General features: G+C 40.8%; 1 protein-coding gene across 4 annotated transcripts in view; it reads right to left on the reverse strand.

Annotated features, from left to right (window-relative positions):
- The window catches only part of TENM2 (teneurin transmembrane protein 2), a 645,216-nt gene that overhangs the window by 77,727 nt on the left and 544,840 nt on the right, over nucleotides 1-22,649 (reverse strand). For all 4 annotated transcript variants that reach the window (XM_035105136.2, XM_035105139.2, XM_035105137.2 and 1 more), the window contains one exon: nucleotides 22,458-22,643. In XM_035105136.2, coding sequence (XP_034961027.1) covers nucleotides 22,458-22,643 — 186 coding nt within the window. The remainder of the gene's footprint in view (nucleotides 1-22,457; nucleotides 22,644-22,649) is intronic.

Raw genomic sequence — 22,649 nt, forward strand, 5'->3', positions numbered from 1 at the left:
ACACTTTACCACCACAGCAAAGTTCATTCCATTTGTGGCCTTCCAAAGACAGATTTTATATTTCATAAACATATAAAAAATCAGATACAGTTTCCATTAAAATATAATAAATACCTAAAACATGTGTTGCTTTGTGCATGTGTCCCTTTTAAAAAGCTGTGTAAATGAAGGATAAATTTAGCTTTGACAAAAAGCTCTAAGTGCAAAGTAGTGGCTACTTAGGATCTTTATAAATGCACAAAAGCACATTAAAAATTTTCTCCATATAAATATTTATTTGGCAGACAACACAAAGTTGCTTTGTCAACCATTAGATGATAGATAGATAGATATAGACATAGATATAGATATAGCTTGTCTTAAGAGCCCATTTATACAATACCTAGATGTCTACACAATCATCTACGGAGTAATAATTGTTGTTAAAAGTGTGTCCATTGTTTTCATGCAATATACTTACATTTCAATCTAAATTACTTGCTCCTAAAAACTTCCTGAATATATATAAGGGCTGGTGGTGATTGGAGTATCATGAGATGCTTATATTCATCTAACTGTTACTAAGGATCTTTACCAAATTATCTTGAAGAGCAGGAATCAAATTCTGCAGCTGGAATAGTGCTAACATTTTTTTTAAATAAAACTCCAAATGCTCTCACAAAGAATTCTGTTGTAACACAACAATATGAGTACTATCTATGTAGGTAAATAATGGAATGAAGTAAAATGGGCACTTCAATCATTTTTTACAGAAACTTGAGCCAGAGTTTTAAAGTAAACTGGAAACTTAATGCAAGCAGAGTATCCTAGAGATAGGTACACTGCTGTTACCCTATATATCAGAAATATGTTAACAAAAGATATTATCAATGTGCCTCTGAAACAGAAGGACATTATACTAGGACGTGTTCCCATTAGCTTCACATAATACACTACTTTAACTATGCTAGTGTAGATGTCTTAGTCTCCAAATTCATATACTGTACAGATATATTTTCATGACAGTATTTTAGCCTATCAGTTATTTAGAGCAACAATAGCCCTATCCAGGCCCATGCAGAGCTTGTCTGAGGCCTCGGGTGGCAGTCTTGTTAGAATAAAGCTAACATTAATGAGATTTCAAAGGCGGAATGGACTCCGGGGGGAATTTCTGAAAGGCGGTGCTTTGTCCTGGATCTTAGGGAAGACAATCGAAAAATAGCAGGTTTCTGGCGTTTTTGTAAAAACAAAAAACCTCAACAACTTTTGGGGTGTCCTGGCTTTTACTTTTTGAAATATGGCAACCCTACTATAAACTCAATCAAAAAAGCAGCTAGTTCCTGGCGGGACCTTGGTTGGTTTAGCCCAGCAAGGTCTGGGGTAAGCGTACCTGGCTCCCCCCACCATCTGTACAGGCCTGGCCCTATCACATGCCATTGATGTATAAATTAAATAGGGCTAGGGCTAAGATGCAGCCTTGTTTGACCCCTTTGGTGGATGAAATGGGACCAATAAGTTGCCCGTTGAGTGAGGTTCTTACAAAAAGCTTGGTGTCCTTGTAAAGACAGCTTATCAAGAACAATAGTCTTTTATCAATGTTGGTTGTATTCAGTTTGGTCCAAAGTCTGGCTCGAGAAATTGAGTTGAAAGCCGCCTTCAGGTCTATGAAGGCTGCATATAGCACCCCGAGTGTTTCTTTAGCATACTTATCAATGAGATGTGATAGTACAAAGCAGTGATCTATAGTCGATCTGCCCTGTCTAAACCCGGCTTGCTCCTCCACCAATATTGCCTCTGATTCCATCCAGCTGATTAGTTTAATATATAGGTGTTTGGCATACAGCTTGCTGGGTATTGGGTCATTTCTTGTAGATGGGGATAATTATTGCCTCTGCCCAGCAGTCAGGGATTGTGCCTGTAGAATCTATGTGAGAAAACATGGTTGCCAATAGGGGGGCCCACCAGCCCAGATTTGCCTTCAAAAGTTCTGCGGGTATATAGTCTGTTCCCGGGGCTTTGTTGTTCTTAAGTTGCCCGATTGGTTTCCCTACCTCCTCTGCAGAGACTGGGGGCCAAGATGGTAACTCCTCTGGGTAAGCACCTATCTCTTTATGTTGGAGTTCCTCATCTTGATACAGAGATGCAATAGGCAATGTATGAACAGGGGCAGGCTTCCCTAAGCGATAGTTCCCTAAGTGATGACAAAACCCCTCCCCATATTTCTTCTTTTCATGCTGTCCTCCCTCCTGCTTTCCATTCTGCACTCCCTCAGCTCAGTGCCCTAAAGAAGGGAACCCCCCACACCACCCTAAATCTGGTGTCCCTTAGATCATATGTTGTGCCTTCCCCACCCCCCAGTGTCATTGCATCACACACAATTGTCTGCACTCAATGCACAGATGTCAGAAGTGGAGTCAGAAGGTGTACCCTGTGCTCCACATATTAATCCTATGTGTGGACAGAATGCATTAATACAAATATTGACTTCATGTGTTGCAGAGATACAACATGGGAAACATCATTCTCTGCATTAAACAGCATAGTTATCTTCCTTACAATATATAACAGAAAATGTTTTTTGAAAAGTTCTCTTTGTTCAACTGCAGTATACACAGTCGAGCAGGTAGCTTATCGGAATGGGCAAAGCGTAAGTAAATGAGGGCAGAGCTCTTGGATGTCTCCAGCAGTGTGCCTCAACATGATCTCGCAAGACCACATATCTGGATAAGAAGTTACCTTTTCTTGACCTTTTGGTTCTCAGCTTGCCTAAATCAATATTAGAGGAGGATTGGGAAAGGCTATTAATTAAGAGAATGAAATTACCTGACTCAGTAAGTTTAGTAAATTTATTGTTTTTGCAATATCAATGCAAATATAGATGATTAAAGTTCTTTTATAAAAGAACAAGAAATAATTAGAAAATCCCCATCCTATACCTTGGATAATGGTATTAAAGTATAAATAAATCACTGTGAACTTGGGGGCATAAAGCAACAAGACCCAAATTAACATGGTTTCCTAGTATAAGATTCTATACTAGGAACTTGTTAAACAGCTTAAGTAAAATGTATGCTAAGCTCTCAAAATGAGTTACCAATTTAATTCACATTTTACATAAACCCTAACTAAACTTTTCAGACTGGGAATATGGAAAATAGAGGGGTATTGGTACATAGGATTAGGTGTGGTTGTTGTTTTTGTTTTTAAGTTTGCAGTACCCGGTATATGGTTTGCAGTATATGGTTATTTGTAGTGGGTATTAGAGGTGTACAAATATGTAAGTTTCTGTTTCTTTCCATTTCTCATTTTTCCAATCTTAAATTTTGTTCTTATAGTTCCACATCAGTTTGCAATTTCTTTTTAAAGGCCTCATGAAAATTTCTCAGCATTTAGTACAATTCCTCCCAACAACCACATTTTGTGAAGCAATTTCCGCTGATACAATGCACACACACTTGTATTAATTGAATTAAGGACAAAAGAGGTATAGAAGTGGACCAACAACATTATAAGTTAAAAGCTTATGTGGATGATGTTGTTTTGACGTTGGAAAACCCACTAGAAAGTGTACCAGTGGTTTTGGAGGAATTAAAGGAGTTTGGTAACTTAGCAGGTTTTAAACTAAACAAACAAAAACAACTACTGTAGCCAAAATGCTAGCCAAAAATATGGATGCATAACTCACGAAAGACTTGGAAAGAATTAGAGGTATGGAGAGTGAAAAGAAAGTAAAATACCTGGGGATATGGTTAACAGTAAATAACCACAATATATTTAATGGTAATTACTCAAGGGCTTGGAAAGTAATAAGAAAAGATTTGCAAATCTGGAGTAGAATGGAGTAGAATATTTTCTGATTTTTTTGTCAAAGGAAAGTTTTTTCTTTATTGTATTATTTTTGTTCATGCTTTGTTGATGTGGAATGTTATCAGAAAAGCGCACGCATGTGCACGTGCGCACACACACATGGTTCTTTCTGGAAAAAAAGAGAAAAGCATGACTGATTTTTTCCAATAAGGTTGAAAAATCAATAACTCCTATGGATTGTACCTTGCACATTCCTAATGAACTCAGACCTTGGCATTCTTACAGCTGCATTTCTTCTCTGTTGAAAAGCAGTCTTTGGTTTTATTTTGAAAGAAAGGGAAAGTGATCACAAACACAGATTTAAGCAGTGCTCGATTAAATTTAGACCTGCCGGTTGCATTTCTGTCATGTTAAAGGTATTGTTGACAGATTCATATGAGATTTAGTAAACAGCATTGTTTTGTTATGCAAGAGTATTGTTATACAACTGTTGTTACATGAATTTATAAAGAAACAGGTTCCCTTTTGAAAAACAAAGATACTACGGGCTCCTGTCAAAAAGTTACTTGGTTCCCTCAGGAGATGAAGTATGATGAATACAGAGTGCCATAAATCTGTCTGCATCTAGGAAGAATTGCACTTCTAGGCCATTGTAACATGAAGTAGACTCCTGCAAATACTACATATCACACAGTAAGCAATCTTTAACCGAGAACCCAATGATTTGATAACTTCTGAAAGTCTTAAGGATACGGCAGCATCCTTGTTCTTGATTTCATATGGCAGTGCATTATATCCCAGCACTAATAGCAGCTCAATCCAACAGCTCACATCAATTTAAAGGGCTGGTTCAGACATAATACTAAACCAGGAATGACAAACTTCTCCCTTTTGGCTATGAAGAAGGAATTTAGAAACTAGTAAAAGCATGGCATCAACTGGGTTCAAAGAGTGGTTTAAAACAGAACCATTTCTTTTATGCCTTAATACACTTGTGTATTTGCAGAAACTAAGGCAAGGTATTACCTTTTCCCAGATCCAAGCTACTTAACAATGCCATTTCAAAATTCCTCCTCCAAATGATTACACACACAGTACCAGAACAAATATACTGAGATACATGGGTCCTGAGAGACAAATACAACAGCTATCCTAGTCACACAATTCCCAAAAGAGGAATTGCTTGTATATGGGAAAGTGCTCCATTTCAGGCAAGGTCCCAGATGGAAAGGCTCTAGTCCAAGGGCTATGGCAGACATCTACCAGTTCAGGTGGGGGCATGGTCAAGAGGCAGTAGTTCAGGTAAATTAGTTGTGACTGCCATACAGTCACAACTAATTTCAGCCTGGTACTGAGCCTTTCAAGCTGGAGCTGCTAGAACTACACCCAGGGCCCAACGAAATTCCATCTGCTAGTATGAAAAAGAGGACTTCTCATAATGAGGAGCTTACTCATGAGGAGACCTTGACTCCTGATAAGTCTTTCCCTGCTATCTGGCACTTGTCCCTATGGGATAGGTTGCCACCTGCTCATTTCTCCCACTAAATGGATGATCCCCTGGCTGATTCAGTGAGGGATCAGGTAAGGGATTCAGTGAGGAATCCTAAAGCTGTCCTAAAGTATGACAGAGAGAGACATAGATATGCTCCAGGACAGTGAGGGGCAAAGCTGTGACAAAACTGTGACAAAAAGTGATGATGGATCTACATATTTTGAAAAAACTTTGAAATACAATTTCCAACATTTCTGCACTGCTGATTTCTTGAAAAATGGTTCCAATATCAGGTCACGGGTAAAACGTTTTTTGTGAAGCTCATCCTTAGTGTGAACAGCTTCTGTGAAGCCCTCCTAATCCCTTTCTTTAATCTATACTATATGCAGGGACCACGTGTAGCATGTACTTTCTACTGACTACTAAATTTGGGCTCCTTCATTGTACAAACTCCTTCTATTTGCACACTGACTTGGGCTCCTTCTATTTGTAAAAACTCATTTTTTTTCACACCGCACTAAATGATCAGTAGTGTAGTCTTGCTTGTCCAAAGTGTGGCATATCTCCATTAGGGAATGGTTGTTGCTGTGCTCATAGCTCATGAACAAAGCAAAGTAGAAAACCGTTGCCTCCTTTATTCATCTTCTTAGTTTCTGTAAGACAACCACAGCCATGGGATAAATTGTCATGCAACCATCTCAGATCAACCTAAAAATACTCCCTTTAAAATAATTAATACATTTTGCTTTCTTGGATCCATAGTGAACAACAACTTGCTACTTGAAGAGCCATAAAACATTTGTATCAGGAAGGAGGCCTTGACAGAGTTGACAGAGTTGGGAGATATGTTGGGAATAATGCCAAACTAACTGCCAAAATGAAAGTCGCTTCAGATGTTTTATGGAATGCAGGAAGACCAGCAAGTACGGTAGTATAAACTAAGGTTATTATTATTTATCCGCACGCGGATAAAACAGCCTTTCTCCATAACCGCTGAACCGAATTGAAACAAATTTGGGCAGAACATACCTTGCCCACCAGGGAGGGACCTGGCATAATTTTTTAAATCAAAAAACCACACCTTTCACACCTAAAATAATGATTAAACACAAAAAGTGGCGCCCCTATTACATGTCACCAACAGAAGCTCTGAAGACTCCAATAGAAAGAAGGTGCATCTTTGAGGGCAGGACGACATCACACACACCCCGACATGCTATAACCGCCAAAACGTCCATTAACCGTCAAAGCCAGATGACGGGAGATAAGCCAAGTACAACAAACACCACAAACACCCCACTAGCCAACCCACACCCCTGTCGCCACCCCCACAAACCGGACCTCGCCATCCAAACAAAAATTCTGCAAGGCAGGCCATACCCCACGGCCCCCACTGCCGCTGCCAACTCAGCCAGCACCCCTCCTACAGTCCAACCCTGCACCTCTTGCTGCCGCCACCAAAAATAAACCCTCACCACCTCTGAAAAAACAACGTCAGCCAAAGCAGGACCCTCCGCTGCCCCCACCCCTGCTTGAAACAGACCTCCAAAGCATCAACCCCGTGCCAGGCCAGGACCTGCGCCCAACACTGCCACCGCCACCATAAGCCTCCCCACCAAACCATAAACCCCGCGACAGGCCATTTTAGCTGCCGCCACCAACCCTGCCGCCGCCGAAACCAGCAAACTAAAAAGGCCAAAACCCACCTCCACAGGACGCGCGAAACGCGCCAGACCCCACCGTCCCCGCAGCGCCCGTCGCCGTCATAAAAAACCACTTAGAAGGGCCAACGCGCCCGCAAACGGCACAATACACCTCTCCTAAAGCAAAAAACCCACCTCCCCCTCAAGCCACACAGTCCAACCCCCCCCACCAGAGTCTACCGCCAACAACCCAAAAAAAGGGCTCCCACAAGGGCCTGAACCTGCTTCCCCGACAGCCGACAGAGATATAAAAAAAGGCCACAAAACACCTCCGTCCAACACACTTCTTGAGACGGCCAAAACCCCGCCCCGCCCCCACAACAGTCCTCCCTCCCAAAAACCCCCCACCTCCCAAACACTGACCACAACAGTCCTCCAAAAATAAAACTCCCTCCACAGCACCCCCACTACACTCCAAAAAAACCCTCCCTAATACCTCCCCAATATCACACGCAACTATCCTTAAAAAACACAACACCAAGCACCACCCCCAAAAATCCTTGGGGGGAAAACAAAAACCCCACCTTCCCAGCACCACCCGCACCACTCCTTTAAAAAAAACCACCCACCTCCCCAACATCACCTGAAACAGTCCTAAAAAACACACACAAACAAACCACCTCCCCAACTGCGCCCTCCAAAAAACAAACATCAGTGGTAGCTCACAGTTACTTTTCCAAGGGTGGTGGCCAAGGTATGGAGATACAGGGGGAGGGGCCAACACTCCCCGGGAACAACAGAGGGAAGGGTATCCTACCAAAACACAGGGATGAGCAGGGGGGGTGGAGGGAGGAGGGCCGGGATACCAGGAGAGGTTGGGGGGAATCACAGGGATTTATCTTAATTTATGATTAGGTAAGTTTACATTAATGGTTTTAGTGTCACAGATGAATCCTGAAGAAGGACTTTGCTGGTAGACTGAAGAGTATTGCCATGAGACTGAATTGCATCAGTGTACTGCACTTGCTGCCCATTTACTGCAGGCCCAATTCAAGGTGCTGACTCCAGTGTATAAGACAAGAACTGGAAGTTGTGTCTCTCCTATGATCTGTCAGCCTGTGCTTTAATATTTTTAGGGGAATTTCTGCTGGTGGTCTTGTCTATAAAAGTTCATTCAGTGGGGACTCAGAGCAGATTTTTCTTTTATATGGTGTCCCAGTTGTGGGGACTTTTTCCTGGTGGGGATACAATTGTCCCTCATACAATTAGTCTTCAGGTGTCACATGAAGGACTTATTTATTCCTCCAAGCCTTTGGAAATTACTGAGCTGACTCCCGGTTGTTTCCTGCTGAATTATTTGCTGCTTTTAGTATTCCTTGTGTTTTTTTGGATATGTTTCATAATTTAAATGTTGATGGGTGGTTTAATAAACAAACAACATCTGGAGGGGCACAGGCTAGCCAACCCTGTTCTAGACCCTGTTGTAGAATTTCACCCTGTTTTTAACCATGAGGCATTGCAATGGAAAATGGAAAATATAAAGTACATTTATAAAGTACATACAACTACATACAAATATAAAGTACATTCATCAGTGGAAAAGAATTTATATAATATGTAAACACATATTTGGATGCACTTTTAACTGAATGCTTAATTAGCAGATTTTCTTAACAGCTTTCTTAAAAGTAGTTATGGTCTGTTGTGAAAATCCTTCTTAATCAGGATTTTATGCAACTGTGTAATGACCCAATAGTCTCTTTCTGGTCAGTGCACAAATCCAGGAACGATATATACTTATCACATTTAAAGTATTTTTCTCCTTATACAGTTATGCCTCGGTTTAAGTACGCCTCGGTTTGAGTATTTTCAGTTTAAGTACTCTGCGGACCCATCTTGAACGGATTAATCCACTTTCCATTACTTTCAATGGGAAAGTTCGCTTCAGGTTAAGTACGGACTTCTGGAACCAATTACACTCATACCTCGGGTTAAGTACGCTTCAGGTTGAGTACTCCGCAGACCCGTCTGGAACAGATTAATCCACTTTCCATTACTTTCAATGGGAAAGTTCGCTTCAGGTTAAGTACACTTCAGGTTAAGTACAGACTTCCAGAACCAATTGTGTTTGTAAACCGAGGTACCACTGTAATTTATAAAACAGTTTGCTCTAAATCAGAGTTATCTGAAAGCTGTGTTTTCTCTAAATGCACCATTCCAACCCAATATGCACAAGGGATATCTGATGCTCATATGGAATGCAATCACAAATCATTCTGCTCCCCTTCCCAGTTCTCCCACGTAAAAGAGAATGAGGCCGTTTCTGGTTGTGTGGAGCATCTTGTGTGCACAGGCACTTAACTCCTGCAGGTCGTCAACCAGGTATGTTGCTGATGTCCTTGGCACAATAAAGCACACCTACCATCCCTAATAATATTACACTCAGCTCCTATACATTATATACGGTTATCTAGACCCATAGATCAGAGGCTACTTTCACTAAGAACAGTGTAGTACACAGAACAGAACTGGAAAGAAATGCTGGGGAAATTCAACAGCAAGTACCTGGAGAAAAAAAGATCTGGATTCCCCTTTCCCTTCACATTTCTGCATTTATTGCATTAAAAACATAATAATATGTAAAGAATTAATCTAGGAAACACACAACAGCATCCAGATTGCACAAAAATACCTTCAACCAGCATGCTGGCCTTTGCTCCTTGTTTCTTTGAGATTTATAGTGCTTCAGTATATAAGGTAAAGGGTAAAGGGACCCCTGACTGTTAGGTCCAGTAGCGGATGACTGGGGTTGCAGTGCTCATCTCGCTTTACTGGCGTACAGCTTCCGGGTCCTGTGGCCAGCACGACTAAGTCGCTTCTGGCGAACCAGAGCAGCACACAGAAATGACGTTTACTTTACCTATTTATCTGCTTGCACTTTCTGCTTTCGAACTGCTAGGTTGGCAGAAGCAGGGACCGAACAACGGGCGCTCACCCTGTCGCACGGATTCGAACTGCCGACCTTCTAAAAAACACAGTTAAACTATAGGTGCCCTTGATCCAATGCCAACCCCCTCTGTATTTTCCCACTGTAATTGATGTATTTCACAATTTTATTTTATTTTTCCCATTAGTTCCTCAGAGCATGCTCTTTATGGAGCAGTCCATAATCAGAAATGTGGGGATCGGTATTACAATAAGGAATCAATTAATAATGATTCTAGAGAAACAATAGTAAAATGCAATTTTGTTTCTATGATGTCTGTTAAGGAATCAATGGATCTAACCATTTGCACACTTTGTTTCTTTTCCTTGCTTTTATTATCAATTCCTGTCAGAACAAAGAAACCAATGACAATTTTCATTTGTTTTCCTGTACCTACTAACTTTCTAAAACACAAATATAAACAAAGCAAAACAAGAGGTTCAGTCAGAAATCAATGCTGAATCTTGGAAATTACATTCAGAAAACACAAAACTTGTTACTGTTATGCTACCTGTGAACTGAAACTGTAAGAATTTGAAAATAGATGAGCCTGCTCACAATTGGCAATTTGAGGGCAGGCTACAATCCACTCCAGCTGGCTGGGATGAAGACCAAACAGGGTTGTGCCAGCCTGGGAAAACCCCTGGCCATGTCCCTCATTGGAGCCAAGGGGATGGGGAGTTCCTGACCTGCACTGCTGCCTGACCACACATGATAAGCAGACCTTTAAGACTTTGAAAATAGATAAGCAGGAAGTACAGCTTATCAAATGCTGTAACCCTAATGCTGTCTCATATTGTGCTTCATTTTTTATTTTAAAAAGGAACAAATAATTATCATGAAATAAACTTTGAAGTGGCATGCAAAAAAAAACCCCAGTAAAAGTGTTATGATACTTTAAAATCAAAGGAATGCAGTTTTTTAAAAAAAGAAAATTAAACCCTTCTTTCTAACTTTAATGATAAGCAAGCTGCTGCCATAAAGCTTTGTGCTATGATGCTAATTTCTTTATTGGCTCACAGAGGGAATAGGTCTGCAAGAGCAAAAACACACATTCTGCCTTGCTTCATTAAAGGGAAAAGCAAAAGACGTCAGCTTAGTTTATATTCACAATGTGCTGAAAAGTTGATGGCAGCATGCTGAAAGAACCAAGTGCCACTTTCCACCATTCCCAGTGGTAAAAACAAAAGAATGTTCTCTCATCTGTACTGATGTTTCTTTGGTTTTATGAGAATTACAGTCATCAATGGCAGTTACTCCTTTTGTATTTGCACAAACTGAATTTGCAAAAATAACATCATTTCTCTCCTTGTGGGAGATTCAAAGCCATTTGAGATCAGTATTTTGATGCTGAACCACTTTTGTGATCAATAAATCACTAGCTTGTAAAGAAAGAGAATTAAGTAAAATGTCCTTACTGTACTAAACTAGTAAGATACTTATTTTCTCTCCTTCCCCACTTTAATGCAGCTTTTTGAATAAAATATGAGACTATAATTTCTATACTTTTAATTAATTATATATACAGGCAGCCCCCCGTTTACGAAGGGGTTATGTGCCAAGGCACAGTGTGCGTTGGTCGTGTATAACTGAAACCCATTGAAAAAGACTGCAGACACCCTGTTCCACTCCAGCTCCACTCTTTTAGTGACATTTCAGTGACATCTTTATGATGTTTCCAAGTCACTTCCGGGTTCACATATTGAACATGCTTAAACAGGGGGCTGCCTGTATTCCAATATCCTTCACATATTTTTTAAAAAAGTATTAAGAGCAATTTGGAATCACTATCATGTTAATGGTGTTATCTTTTTTTGGTTGAATGGTGAATTGGGACCATGTTCAAGATATTTGGTGGACCTTTTGGAGAATATTAAAATGTATGCAGCCGAAATTTTAGCTACATATAATTCACTAACAGCTTTGTTATTTAACATATGCCTAAAGAAAATATAATGACCTTCTTTGTGGTTTTGACTTAGAACTCATATAAAATTGAGCACATATTCTAAAGTTACCAGTGCTTGTATATTTCAAATTTTTGTATTAAGAAATGAATCAATGTTTAATTATATGAAAAATACCTCTATTAACTCCTGTAATTTGATGCAGAATAACTACCTCAAAATGCCTACATGCTGTCCTTCTTTGCTGTGCATAAATAACATGCCTTGTTCTTTGTAAGTTGATTGAGCTACTCTACACTGGACGGCTAATGCATCAATATAGATATAATGGGATTAGGAGAAAAGCAATAAACCTGCATCTTGAAGGCAGTTTTTCAAAATTATGGTTCCCTGTTACCAATACAGCAAACCTAGTGCCTTTTGATTTACATATTTTCTTAGAGTACTATGAAAATCTTATAGGATTTAGAATACTATGAGTCTTATAGGATAGTATTGAAACAGGAATGGAAAGAAACAACTTGCTCGTTTGCTTGTTTGAAAACCCAAAGTGGGGGGGAAATAGTCTTGATGAAAGAAAAAACATGTGACATGACAATTGCCATTACAAATTAAACACTGGGATCACATAAAACATCATCCAAGCTGCTATGGGGTGGGGTGGGGAGGACAGACTGTCTCTTGCACATCAGCTGCGACTGAGCAGTTCACATCATGAAAAACCAGCTGCATGTCCTGCATCTGGAGCAACCTATTATACGGAGAATGCTGTAAATCAGTCAGTCTACACATGCAACAGTTGCTGTAATCTGGCAGGAATTTTTGCAACCGTACAATACATTTTTCAGCCACAGTGATTATTGGAATCATAGCTAAATTGCTGGGGACAGCCTAGATCACACATTGTGCGATTTGGCTTTAAATGATAAACCATATGAGATGGGATTCACCTAATGAATTGCATCAGTGCAATTCTGCCTACCCTCCATACCACAGTCCCAATCCACATCTGCACTCAAGCCCAAATGGCATGGTCAGTGTCACATGTAGTAAGACTGTTACAAGGGCATTATTCATTTACATCCTACGATTCCTAGTAATATATCAGACCACAATGTAAATCTAATTGTAAAATGTCTCTTTTGCTTCTTATCCCACATTAGCAACACTCGTATGTACATAAAAAACCTGAGAGGCTCGGTTACATTTTTGGTGTAAGGAGTGATAAGTCACAAGAGATTGTTTTTTCAAATATATTCAACTAGTAGCAGAAATGACTGAATTATACTGAAATAGTGCCAATACCAGCCCTTCACCAAGGTCTTGATGAGGATTAAGTTGGTTGAGAATTTGTGTTTACAACTCTAAGGCATCTCCATAAAACCAAACATGATGCCTGTGGAAATAATGCCACCATCTAGCCCATTAGATGTCAAATAAATAAACAACTATCTGATGTTTAGAAGACACATGAAGGCAGCCCTGTTTAGGGAAGTTTTTAATAACTTATGTTTTAATCTTTTGTTAGAAGCTGCCCAGAGTGGGTGGGGAAACCCAGCCAGATAGGCGGGGTATAAATAAATTATTATTATTATTATTATTAAACAATTTAACAAAGAATTTTTTCTTACTTTTATTTTTTTAATTTTTTTTAAAGATAAAGATGGAACTTGGCAAGTTTACTTACAAGTAGTTCCACTGACCTCAGTGAGTGTGCTTCATCTGAGCTCTACAAGAGAGTATCACCCAGATCATTTGCAACTTTCTATATACATACAACTTCAATATGCAGCTGATGTCTGGAAATGCATGATTTCAGTCTCAATAGTTAGCTGAATATTCTGGATTTTTCATTCAAGAATTAAAAGTATGATGCAATAAAATAATAATGTATAGACCAATTCTGCAAATCATTTTCATGTGTGGCTCTGAGATTTTCTTCTTTTTAAGGAGCTCCCTACTTTTTATTTGACTTCCAATAGTGAGCACCTGACTACCACCAGAGTTTATCTCTACAGTTAAAATATCTCTGTTATTTTGTTTCCAGCAATACCGTGTAATACCTTCACTAACGGAAACTGGTGGTTGACACTACAGGGTATAAAATAACATAGAAAACACATTGTTGGGACATTAACAGTTGGCTAGTGTACACTTCAGGACAGCAAAATCAGCTCTGTCCTTTCAGCAGTTAGATCAGCAGCTTGATCAATCCTATTTCAGTTTTCTTTTCTTTCTGGGGCTTCATAAAAGTTCCAGAATTGATAGAAAAATCAATATAGCCCATGTAGACATAGGAAAGAAATATTATTATTTAAGTCAGGAAGTTATTTACAGCTATCTGCAGGACGCAGCTCTTTGAAGTCCTGCATGACACAGCTGAGAGGTACACAGCTGAGAAGTGCACTGATTGCCTTTTAAAGTGGCCCAGAGAAGGAATAAGGTTGTATGTTTTGCACATAAATAAATGGAAAGGGGAAAAATGGCAACATTGTGTGGCATTTTCTAGTCATGACTAGAGGCGCCAAGTTAAGTGAGAGATAATTGATATTCGTATTGAAATTGTGTTTTATCCGTTCCTAGAAGATCATACAATAAGCAACTGTTGATTCTCAATAAAGCCTGAATATAATTAATTATGTTTTTACCCTACCAGCAGACAGAACAAAATTGTAACCCAAGTAGATGCAAGCTACAAAAAATGAAGCACACTTAAAATTCCACTAAATTACTGATACTTATTTGAGAGTAAGTTCTATTCAACACAATGTGAATTATTTCTGAGTAAACCTGCACATGAATGTGCTAAGACCTATTAGTGCGCAGTTACCAGCCAATGAGACCACCACAGCATCAATAGCCTTATCACACATGGATGCCAGAGCGGGGGGAGAGGCAGAATGATTGCTGCACCAGCGAACAAGAAATGTTGTGGCCATTTTGATCCTAAGACATTGTCATGCCATTATTGTTGCTTCCCATACCCTGGCCCTGGTCACCTCGGACTCACTGCACCTGGCTAGCAAAGCCACAGTTTCTTTTACTAAACTCAGGTGTGCCTGAGAAGACGGCTTGGCAATTAAGATATTATTTCATTATAAGTTTGTTTCAACATAGATTTAGGCCAGGCATCCCCAAACTGTGGCCCTCCAGATGTTTTGGCCTACAACTCCCATGATCCCTAGCTAACAGGACCAGTGGTTGGGGAAGATGGGAATTGTAGTCCAAAACATCTGGAGGGCCGAAGTTTGGGGATGCCTGATTTAGGCAAATGTCATATGTTCTCTCACACAAAAGAAAATGTAGTACTGATCACATTGGATGAAGACATTTAAATCTCTATTGTAGAAACTTTGTTGATTAAGCAGAAGGTGGTATTTGTATTCTTTATCTAGTCATGTCTCTTTTCTCACTTTCTTATAGATTGGACTGAAAGGGCTAGAAATAACTACAGGAATATGATACCCTCTCCTCCCCAGCACTTTTTCAGAATTGCTTGCTTTTGTCAGAGGTAGCACATTTCCCTCTTTGTTATCTTCAAATTTTATCCCATCTCTTGCGGAAATTGTTTCTGCTTTTTTAAAGCTGCTATTGTAATTACTTTAAGGAAATCAGTAAGAAAAAAAAGAAATCTTTGACACAAAGAGTATTCTAATGGGACAAAACTATCCAGCAGTCCTGGAAGGCAACACAATGTTCTACTGGGCATAGATTAGTTGATTACTGACTTAGCTATAACAGTAGATGAAATGCAAGCAATATTCTTGATTGCAACTCTTTCCCCCTTCCCTAATACTCTCCACCCCTTCTGCTTCCTCAGCCTGGAAAAAGCAGAATGTTTGTATGATTCCTAAAAGGGCAAATGTTTTAAGGTGATCTTATCAATCTACTGCTCTATACAGTAAGATTAGTGGTGAATACCAATAGTCACAATCTAATGCACAATATTATTATTTTGTCATGCCAAGGAATAGGGTCAAAAATGAAAGCACTTTTACATGGGCTTTTGCCGCAGAAATATCCAGTTGAATAAAATATAATACCAAATATTACATGTATTTGAGTGTGTGCTGTTTTAAAAAATATTATACATGTGAGTAAAGCTCAGTTTAACTCTTCACTGAAAAGTGGGATCAAACACACCGCAGCAGCCCTCAAAAACATTAACAAGACTTCTATGTAAAGTCTTCTACAACTCTGTATTCCAAGAGTCCTCAACCATGTGGTGTTTCATCACCCCTTCATTTTTTAAAAGTGAAAAATCAATGTTTTTAGCCTTATGGTTCTTGACGTAATGCACATAAAGGTGCTAAGGGTCACACTGACTCAAACAAATGCTGTTTAAAGTAACTAGTTACTTGTCATGTCTACAGATGTTTAGCTCAGAATCTGTTCTGTTTATTTCATGTGGGAAAGAAACATAGAAGGTAAAACACCCACACTAATATTTTGTTTATTTTATGGTAGGCAAATCACCCACTTTCCTTAACATCACCAAAAATGGTATCAGGGGTCAACAGTATCCCACAGGTTTGCAAAACACATTTACAAACCTAACCTGTTTAAATGTGTTCTCTCATTGTTTAAATTTTTATTTGGATCCAGCAAAACTATTTTTTTCACCATAGCTATCACGTTGCATGAAACTTATTAATCTGGCTTGGGTTTACTGAGTCCCAAATTTAAGGCACAATAATTTGCGAGCCAATAGCTCCCACACCTCAGCAAGATATCAGACTTAAGGGCTATTCTTAGTCATGAACCTTTAGGTGGCCCTTTTTCTTTGTTCATAGAAATGTGTTGCTGAGGTATGCCCTCATCACTTCTGGGGCACAATGTCACTGGCCTCCTTGAAAAAATTCAATAACATCATCAGATGTGATGATCAGCTTCAACACTGAAGTACCACTGCGAGAGACAAATTTGCTGCTCTGTAAGATCTATGGGAAGGGACCCAGGTGGTGCTGTGGTTAAACCACTGAGCCTAGGGCTTGCTGATCAGAAGGTCGGCGGTTCGAATCCCTGTGACGGGGTGAGCTCCCGTTGCTCGGTCCCAGCTCCTGCCAACCTAGCAGTTCGAAAGCACGTCAAAATGCAAGTAGATAAATAGGAACCGCTACAGCGGGAAGGTAAACGGCGTTTCCATGTGCTGCTCTGGTTTGCCAGAAGCAGCTTTGTCATGCTGGCCACATGACCTGGAAGCTATACGCCGGCTCCCTCGGCCAATAATGCGAGATGAGCGCGCAACCCCAGAGTCAGTCACGACTGGACCTAATGGTCAGGGGTCCCTTTACCTTTAAGATCTATGGGATATGTTTTCCTGCACTCCTGCACAATCATTCTTGCCATGTGAAAATAAATGCCATTCACATGAGATGTCCAATGAGGCAGCATATTTATGTTTGAAATCTAGGTTCAGCGGAGGTTAACAAAGCAACAATACATTTAATGGGGCTCTGTATATATAACAACTCGGCAGTGGATGATCTAAGCCACGGGTGTCAAACACAAGGCCCGGGGGCCTAATCCGGCCCGCTAGACCTCGTCATGTGGCCCGCGTAGCCGCCGCCGACAATACCCGCTAACAGTAGTTCTGGAGCCTGCGATTGGCCGAGGGTCAAAACCGGGGGCGGGGCTGCAGGCGGAGGCTGGGGCGCTGGAGCCGTGCTGACAGCCTTGGCCAGGGAATTTCAATTTCGAATGAGGCTGAGGGAGGCGGTGGCACAGCGGCCAGACGGGGAAGTGAGATGCAGGAGGAGGAGGAGGAAGCCCGCCGAGGAGGTAGGAAAGCCCTACAGGCGCCGCCGGCAAAGTTGGTGCCGGGATGGAGCAGCACTGGATTTTTTTTTGGCGGGCTTTGCTGTTGTCTCCGAGAGCGAGTGAGGCGGCACTGGGGAGCCGCCGCCCGCCGCTTCCCTTCCTCTCCTCGGCTGCATCCGGGAGGTGGGCGAGCGAGTGGGCGAAAGGGACGCGGAGTGAGCCTGAGGGGGAAGTAGGCGAAGCGCAACAGCCGCTCTCGATGGAGCCGGGTTTCTCTTCCCTCTTCCCCCGTTTTCTCCTCATCGACACTCGGGAGGGTGCCTGGCTTTTGCTCTGCCCCCCACCCCCGAGCCGCCCTTTGGCTTCTCAGTTCTGGTGGAGCTGCTCCCCGGGGGGCGGCCGGGAGGGAGGCGGCGGCGACGGCACGGGTTCCTGCTCTTCCCGCTCTGCCGCCGCCTCCTCTCAGCCCCTCGTGATGTAGGGCTCCAGATGGAGTCACCTTGCGGTTTGAGTAGGTGGGAGGGGAATTTTTTTTTTGGGAGGGGAGGTTTTCAAGCCTCCTCTGCCTGCAGTCCCGGTAGGGAGAGGCGGTGTCGAAGACAACAACAGCATGGGTGGGGGGAAGAGCAGCTCTGAGGCGAAGATGCACGTCCGCTGGGGCTGCCGCCGCCTTCCTCCTCGGGAAATCCGCTGCCCTCCCTCAGCGCGAGGGGAAGGGACTCTGGCGCTGAGGAGGGAGGATGCAAAAGCAAAGCAGGGAGTTGGTGCTGCACCGCATGTTCCTGCCCCTCTCCAAAGCATGGGGTGGGTTGCAGCATGTGGCATCCTGCCTAGCGGGGTTTGGGTGTGCGCAGGGCGGGAGAGGGAAGCCCTCTTTCCATCTGCAGGTTTTTAATCCTAGCAGTGGCTTTCTCCTTCCTGCCGAAGGTTTAGTTGAGCCCCCCCCCCCGGAAGCCGTCAATCCCCACCTTTTGTTCAAATTCCCCTCGTTTACATCCCCTCCCACACACGCGCCACGACGCAGGAATGTGATCCGCGTGGGGGCGGGAATGAGCTTACATTATTACAAAAAACAGTAATAATTGAATGCAGTGACAATAATTTATGATAATAAAGAGTGGACACATAGTCCTACAGACACAACCGGCCCTTTGAGGGTGAACAAACTGCTGATGCGGCCCCCGATGAATTTGAGTTTGACACCCCTGATCTAAGCAAAAGAGCAACCACCTCTGGTTTTCACATTGAACTCATCAAACAAATCATATAACAAAAAAGAAACAAAAAAGAAACATACCCCAAACTCTCATGGTAAGATTTTAGCATGTAATATGTTCAAGAATTCACTTTGCATTGGCATATTTCTTTTTGTTGCTGCTCAGTTGTAATTTCTGTTCTATGGTTTCATTATAACCTTATCCGATGATTGTAAATCACTTCATAAGTACACCACAGACCTTCATTATCACTGTTATCGCTGTTTTTCTCTGTGAGTTAGCAGGTGCAGGAATAGGATAGTGGTTGCAATATGCCATATAGAAAGATCTCTGGGATCTACTTCATTGACATAAGGCCACCACCTACTGTGCCTGTTTAAGTGAAGATCAGTGGCATGAGTACATTTTTAAAATGGTGCATAAGGTTTTTGCATTACCAATTTTCCAGTTAGATATATTCACTTAACCTCTTAAGATTGAAAACACATCATTTTCAACATATATATATATTATTATTACTGCACTGCATGTTCTACAATAGTTCTACATTACTGTTTTTACCTGTAGTGAGGATCCACGTTCAGAATAGGTGAGTTTGTGTTAAAAATTATCTCCTGTATTTCAGAATTCTCAGCCCATTATGAGCTGAGCCCAAACCCTCTCCGTTGCTTGTACTGAGCTTGCTACCACCTAAGAAGCTTGCTACCACCTAAGACTATGTGCATTTACATTTCCCACCCTTTACACTCAAATTAATCTGGCAGTTGAAGTATTCATATCGGGGACTGTAGGGGTTGGGACTTCAATTTTATTGAGAACACTTCTGCAGCTGCATTCTGGACACCAGGACCCCCCAAGTAAACTACATTCCCTGAGGGAACCTAGGGCAGCATTCCTCAAGGTCCTCCTTGCTGTGAAGCCCACTGTTAGCACCACCACTGTCAGCGAAAGTTTTGGAAATATGGAAGAGGGTGATGTGGGGAGGAGGGGCAGGATGTGGAATCACATTTCTTTATCAGCTTGGAAAAATTATGGGGAAGTCTACTTCTATGTACATGTAGCTCCTGGCAGGACTGAAGTAAAAAGAAGTGAGGATGCTGAGATTCATTTGTTGAAAAAAGAGAAAGAAAAAAAATAGAAACTCAAGGATAAAAGTTCAAGTTAATTTTGTAAACATTTTAAGATTCTGTAAGCTCCAATCCTAAAGCATAATAAGGCCACATCATTCTCAGTATATTTTCTATTCACCAATAATAAGGCTACAGTTTTTGTATGAATCGTTAAGTCCTACAAAGTTTGAGAGGAGTGCTTATGCGTCAATATTTTACACTGGAAAAATGAAGTTGAAATCTGACAATGCTTTGGAAATTATTAGCAGGAAAGACTCTGGCAGTGCACATTGATAGTACTTCAAAAGTGGCTGTTTTTCCCTCTCACTTGTGAAAAACAAATTAAAATGTTTTCTTAATAGTTTAGCCTTTATAGTTGGAAATATTAACCAATAGGCATAAAAAGTGTTATCTAGAACAAACCATATCTGAGCAATCTAAATACATTCATCCTGTTGGGTGCACAGTAACATCAAACAAAGATTGCAGTCCTATACACACTTACCTGAGGGTAAGTCTCACTGAATTAATTCGGACTTACTTCTGAGTAGATATGCATAGGATTGCACACTGCAAGACATTTAGGTTACAAAAAATACATAAAGACGTTTTTAAGAATAAAGACGTTAACCCAAAGTTAGTGGAATAAGGTAAACCTTTTTGGAACAATTATTGATTAGACACAACATTCATATAAACCGAAATTAGTCTTGAAATTTACCCATAGGAATAAATGAACCACATTAAGAAGAGATGCTGTTGCTGTTGCTGTAGAAGGGCATAAGGCCAAAACAGAAACAGAAACAGAAAACCAGCCTGCATCTGCTTGGGAATATTGATTCAATGTTTATAAACTGTTAGAAGTATGCTATAGAAGTATGCTAGCATCACCTTTAAATATGTGTAGGATATATATATATATATATATATATATATATATATATATATATATATATATGGTCATTTCTCTTTCTAATTTAAGTGTGTTTCCCAAAAGGTTTAGCTACCCAAAGAGACTTTTTAAAAAAGACACTTAACAAAAATAAAATAAAATTCTGACAAACACATCCAAATAACTTTGGTTTAAAACAAAAACAAGTCACTGGTAATAGGGCTGTCCTTTTAGAGTCTCCAGTTGCCATCATAATTTCAATTATAATTTTGTCCTTTTTAAAAATGTTTCATTCACCCACCAAAGAAATGTAAAAAAAAGAAATATTGAATATCTGCTTGTTTTTAATTCTCCTGGACATTTTGAAAAGAATTCGTTATCTAAATAAATGGCACAGGAAAAAAGAAAACAGGCACACATTCTAGAATTTTTTCTTCCAGGTTTACAAATAATGATGTGCTCAGTCTTGTATTACTTTTGTACACAACATAAGTAAACTCTCAGCAGCTATCTGGGTTTTCCATGCACAACATACATCTTGAATGGATAAATTAAGTAACTTAGGTTTAAAATTCAAAATGGTCAAAAACATCTGAAGCGATATATGTTTGTTATTACTTTCCAGGCTGACATATCACAGTGGAGATGCAATTGTGTTAGTCATGGCACTCGGCATGATTCCAAAGCTGTGCTGAGTAGCATGCTGTTTGGAAAGGGTATACCAGCATGCTGTAGCATTGGCTCGGCTCTCCCATGCTGTGTCAGTCTATAGGCAAACACCATGACCACTGTCACAGAACAACGCATGAAAATGCTAGGGAGCTATTTCTGTAACAACGGGAATCCAGTTCCCCCTCAACTTGACCCCTGCTCTTGATGGGTATTGTGGTGATGTGTTTTGAATGGAATATTTAATAAACAGAAAGCATCAGGTCAGGAAGTGGAAAAAGGAAGGACACACACACACACACACACACACACACAAACAAAATTAGTTGAAAATCTCATCTTGTAGGTAATACCCACATAGAATAAATAGTAGATCATTTAGTGGAAACCTAGTTTACATCAGTACACAATTTAACTCAGTACTGACTTGAAAAACATTTTCCCACTTGGGGTTTCAGAAATAAAGTTAGTGTTGTTTGTTTGTTTGCTTGCTTTTTTGCTTACAGTGGTACCTCGGTTTGCGAATGCAATCTGTTCCGCGGAGGTGTTTGCACGCCGAAGGCATGCTTCAGCGCACACACGCACTGCACAGATCGCTTCTGCGCATCCGAGCGCCGCGGAACCCGGATGTAAACACTTCCGGGTCTGCGGCATTCGTAAACGGAGGTGTTCATAAACGGAGGTAGGCGTAAACCGAGGTTCCACTGTATAAAAACTTATAACCTAAATATTTTTCAATAGAAATTGATGACTGCTACAGTTATAAAACTGCAGTTATAAAATTAATTATTTATAAAATATAAAACAACCCACATCTGAACAAAATCATAAATACAAATGTCAGCATAAAAAACCAAGACCACAATAATACTAAAAACTGGAAGCATAAGAGTCCATAAAGGGACAGCCCTTTGCCATACACAATAGTAACTATGTTTCTACAAGTTATGAAAAGAAAGCAATATGTGCCTGTTTCGGTGGCTGTCGTTTGCCTACCAATGGTGCAGTGCTCCCCATTCCAGCCCTCTCGGCATTCACATTTCCCATCTTTACAAGTTCCATGCTCTGTGCAGCGGGGATGGCAGACACGTTGGTCACAGGCTACCCCCGTCCAGCCCTCTTCACAGCGACATGCTCCGCCAATGCAGACACCATGGGTGCCACAGTCTACAGAGCACACTTCTGGGG

The sequence above is a fragment of the Zootoca vivipara genome, chromosome 2, assembly GCF_963506605.1.
Source record: "Zootoca vivipara chromosome 2, rZooViv1.1, whole genome shotgun sequence".
NCBI lineage: Eukaryota > Metazoa > Chordata > Lepidosauria > Squamata > Lacertidae > Zootoca > Zootoca vivipara.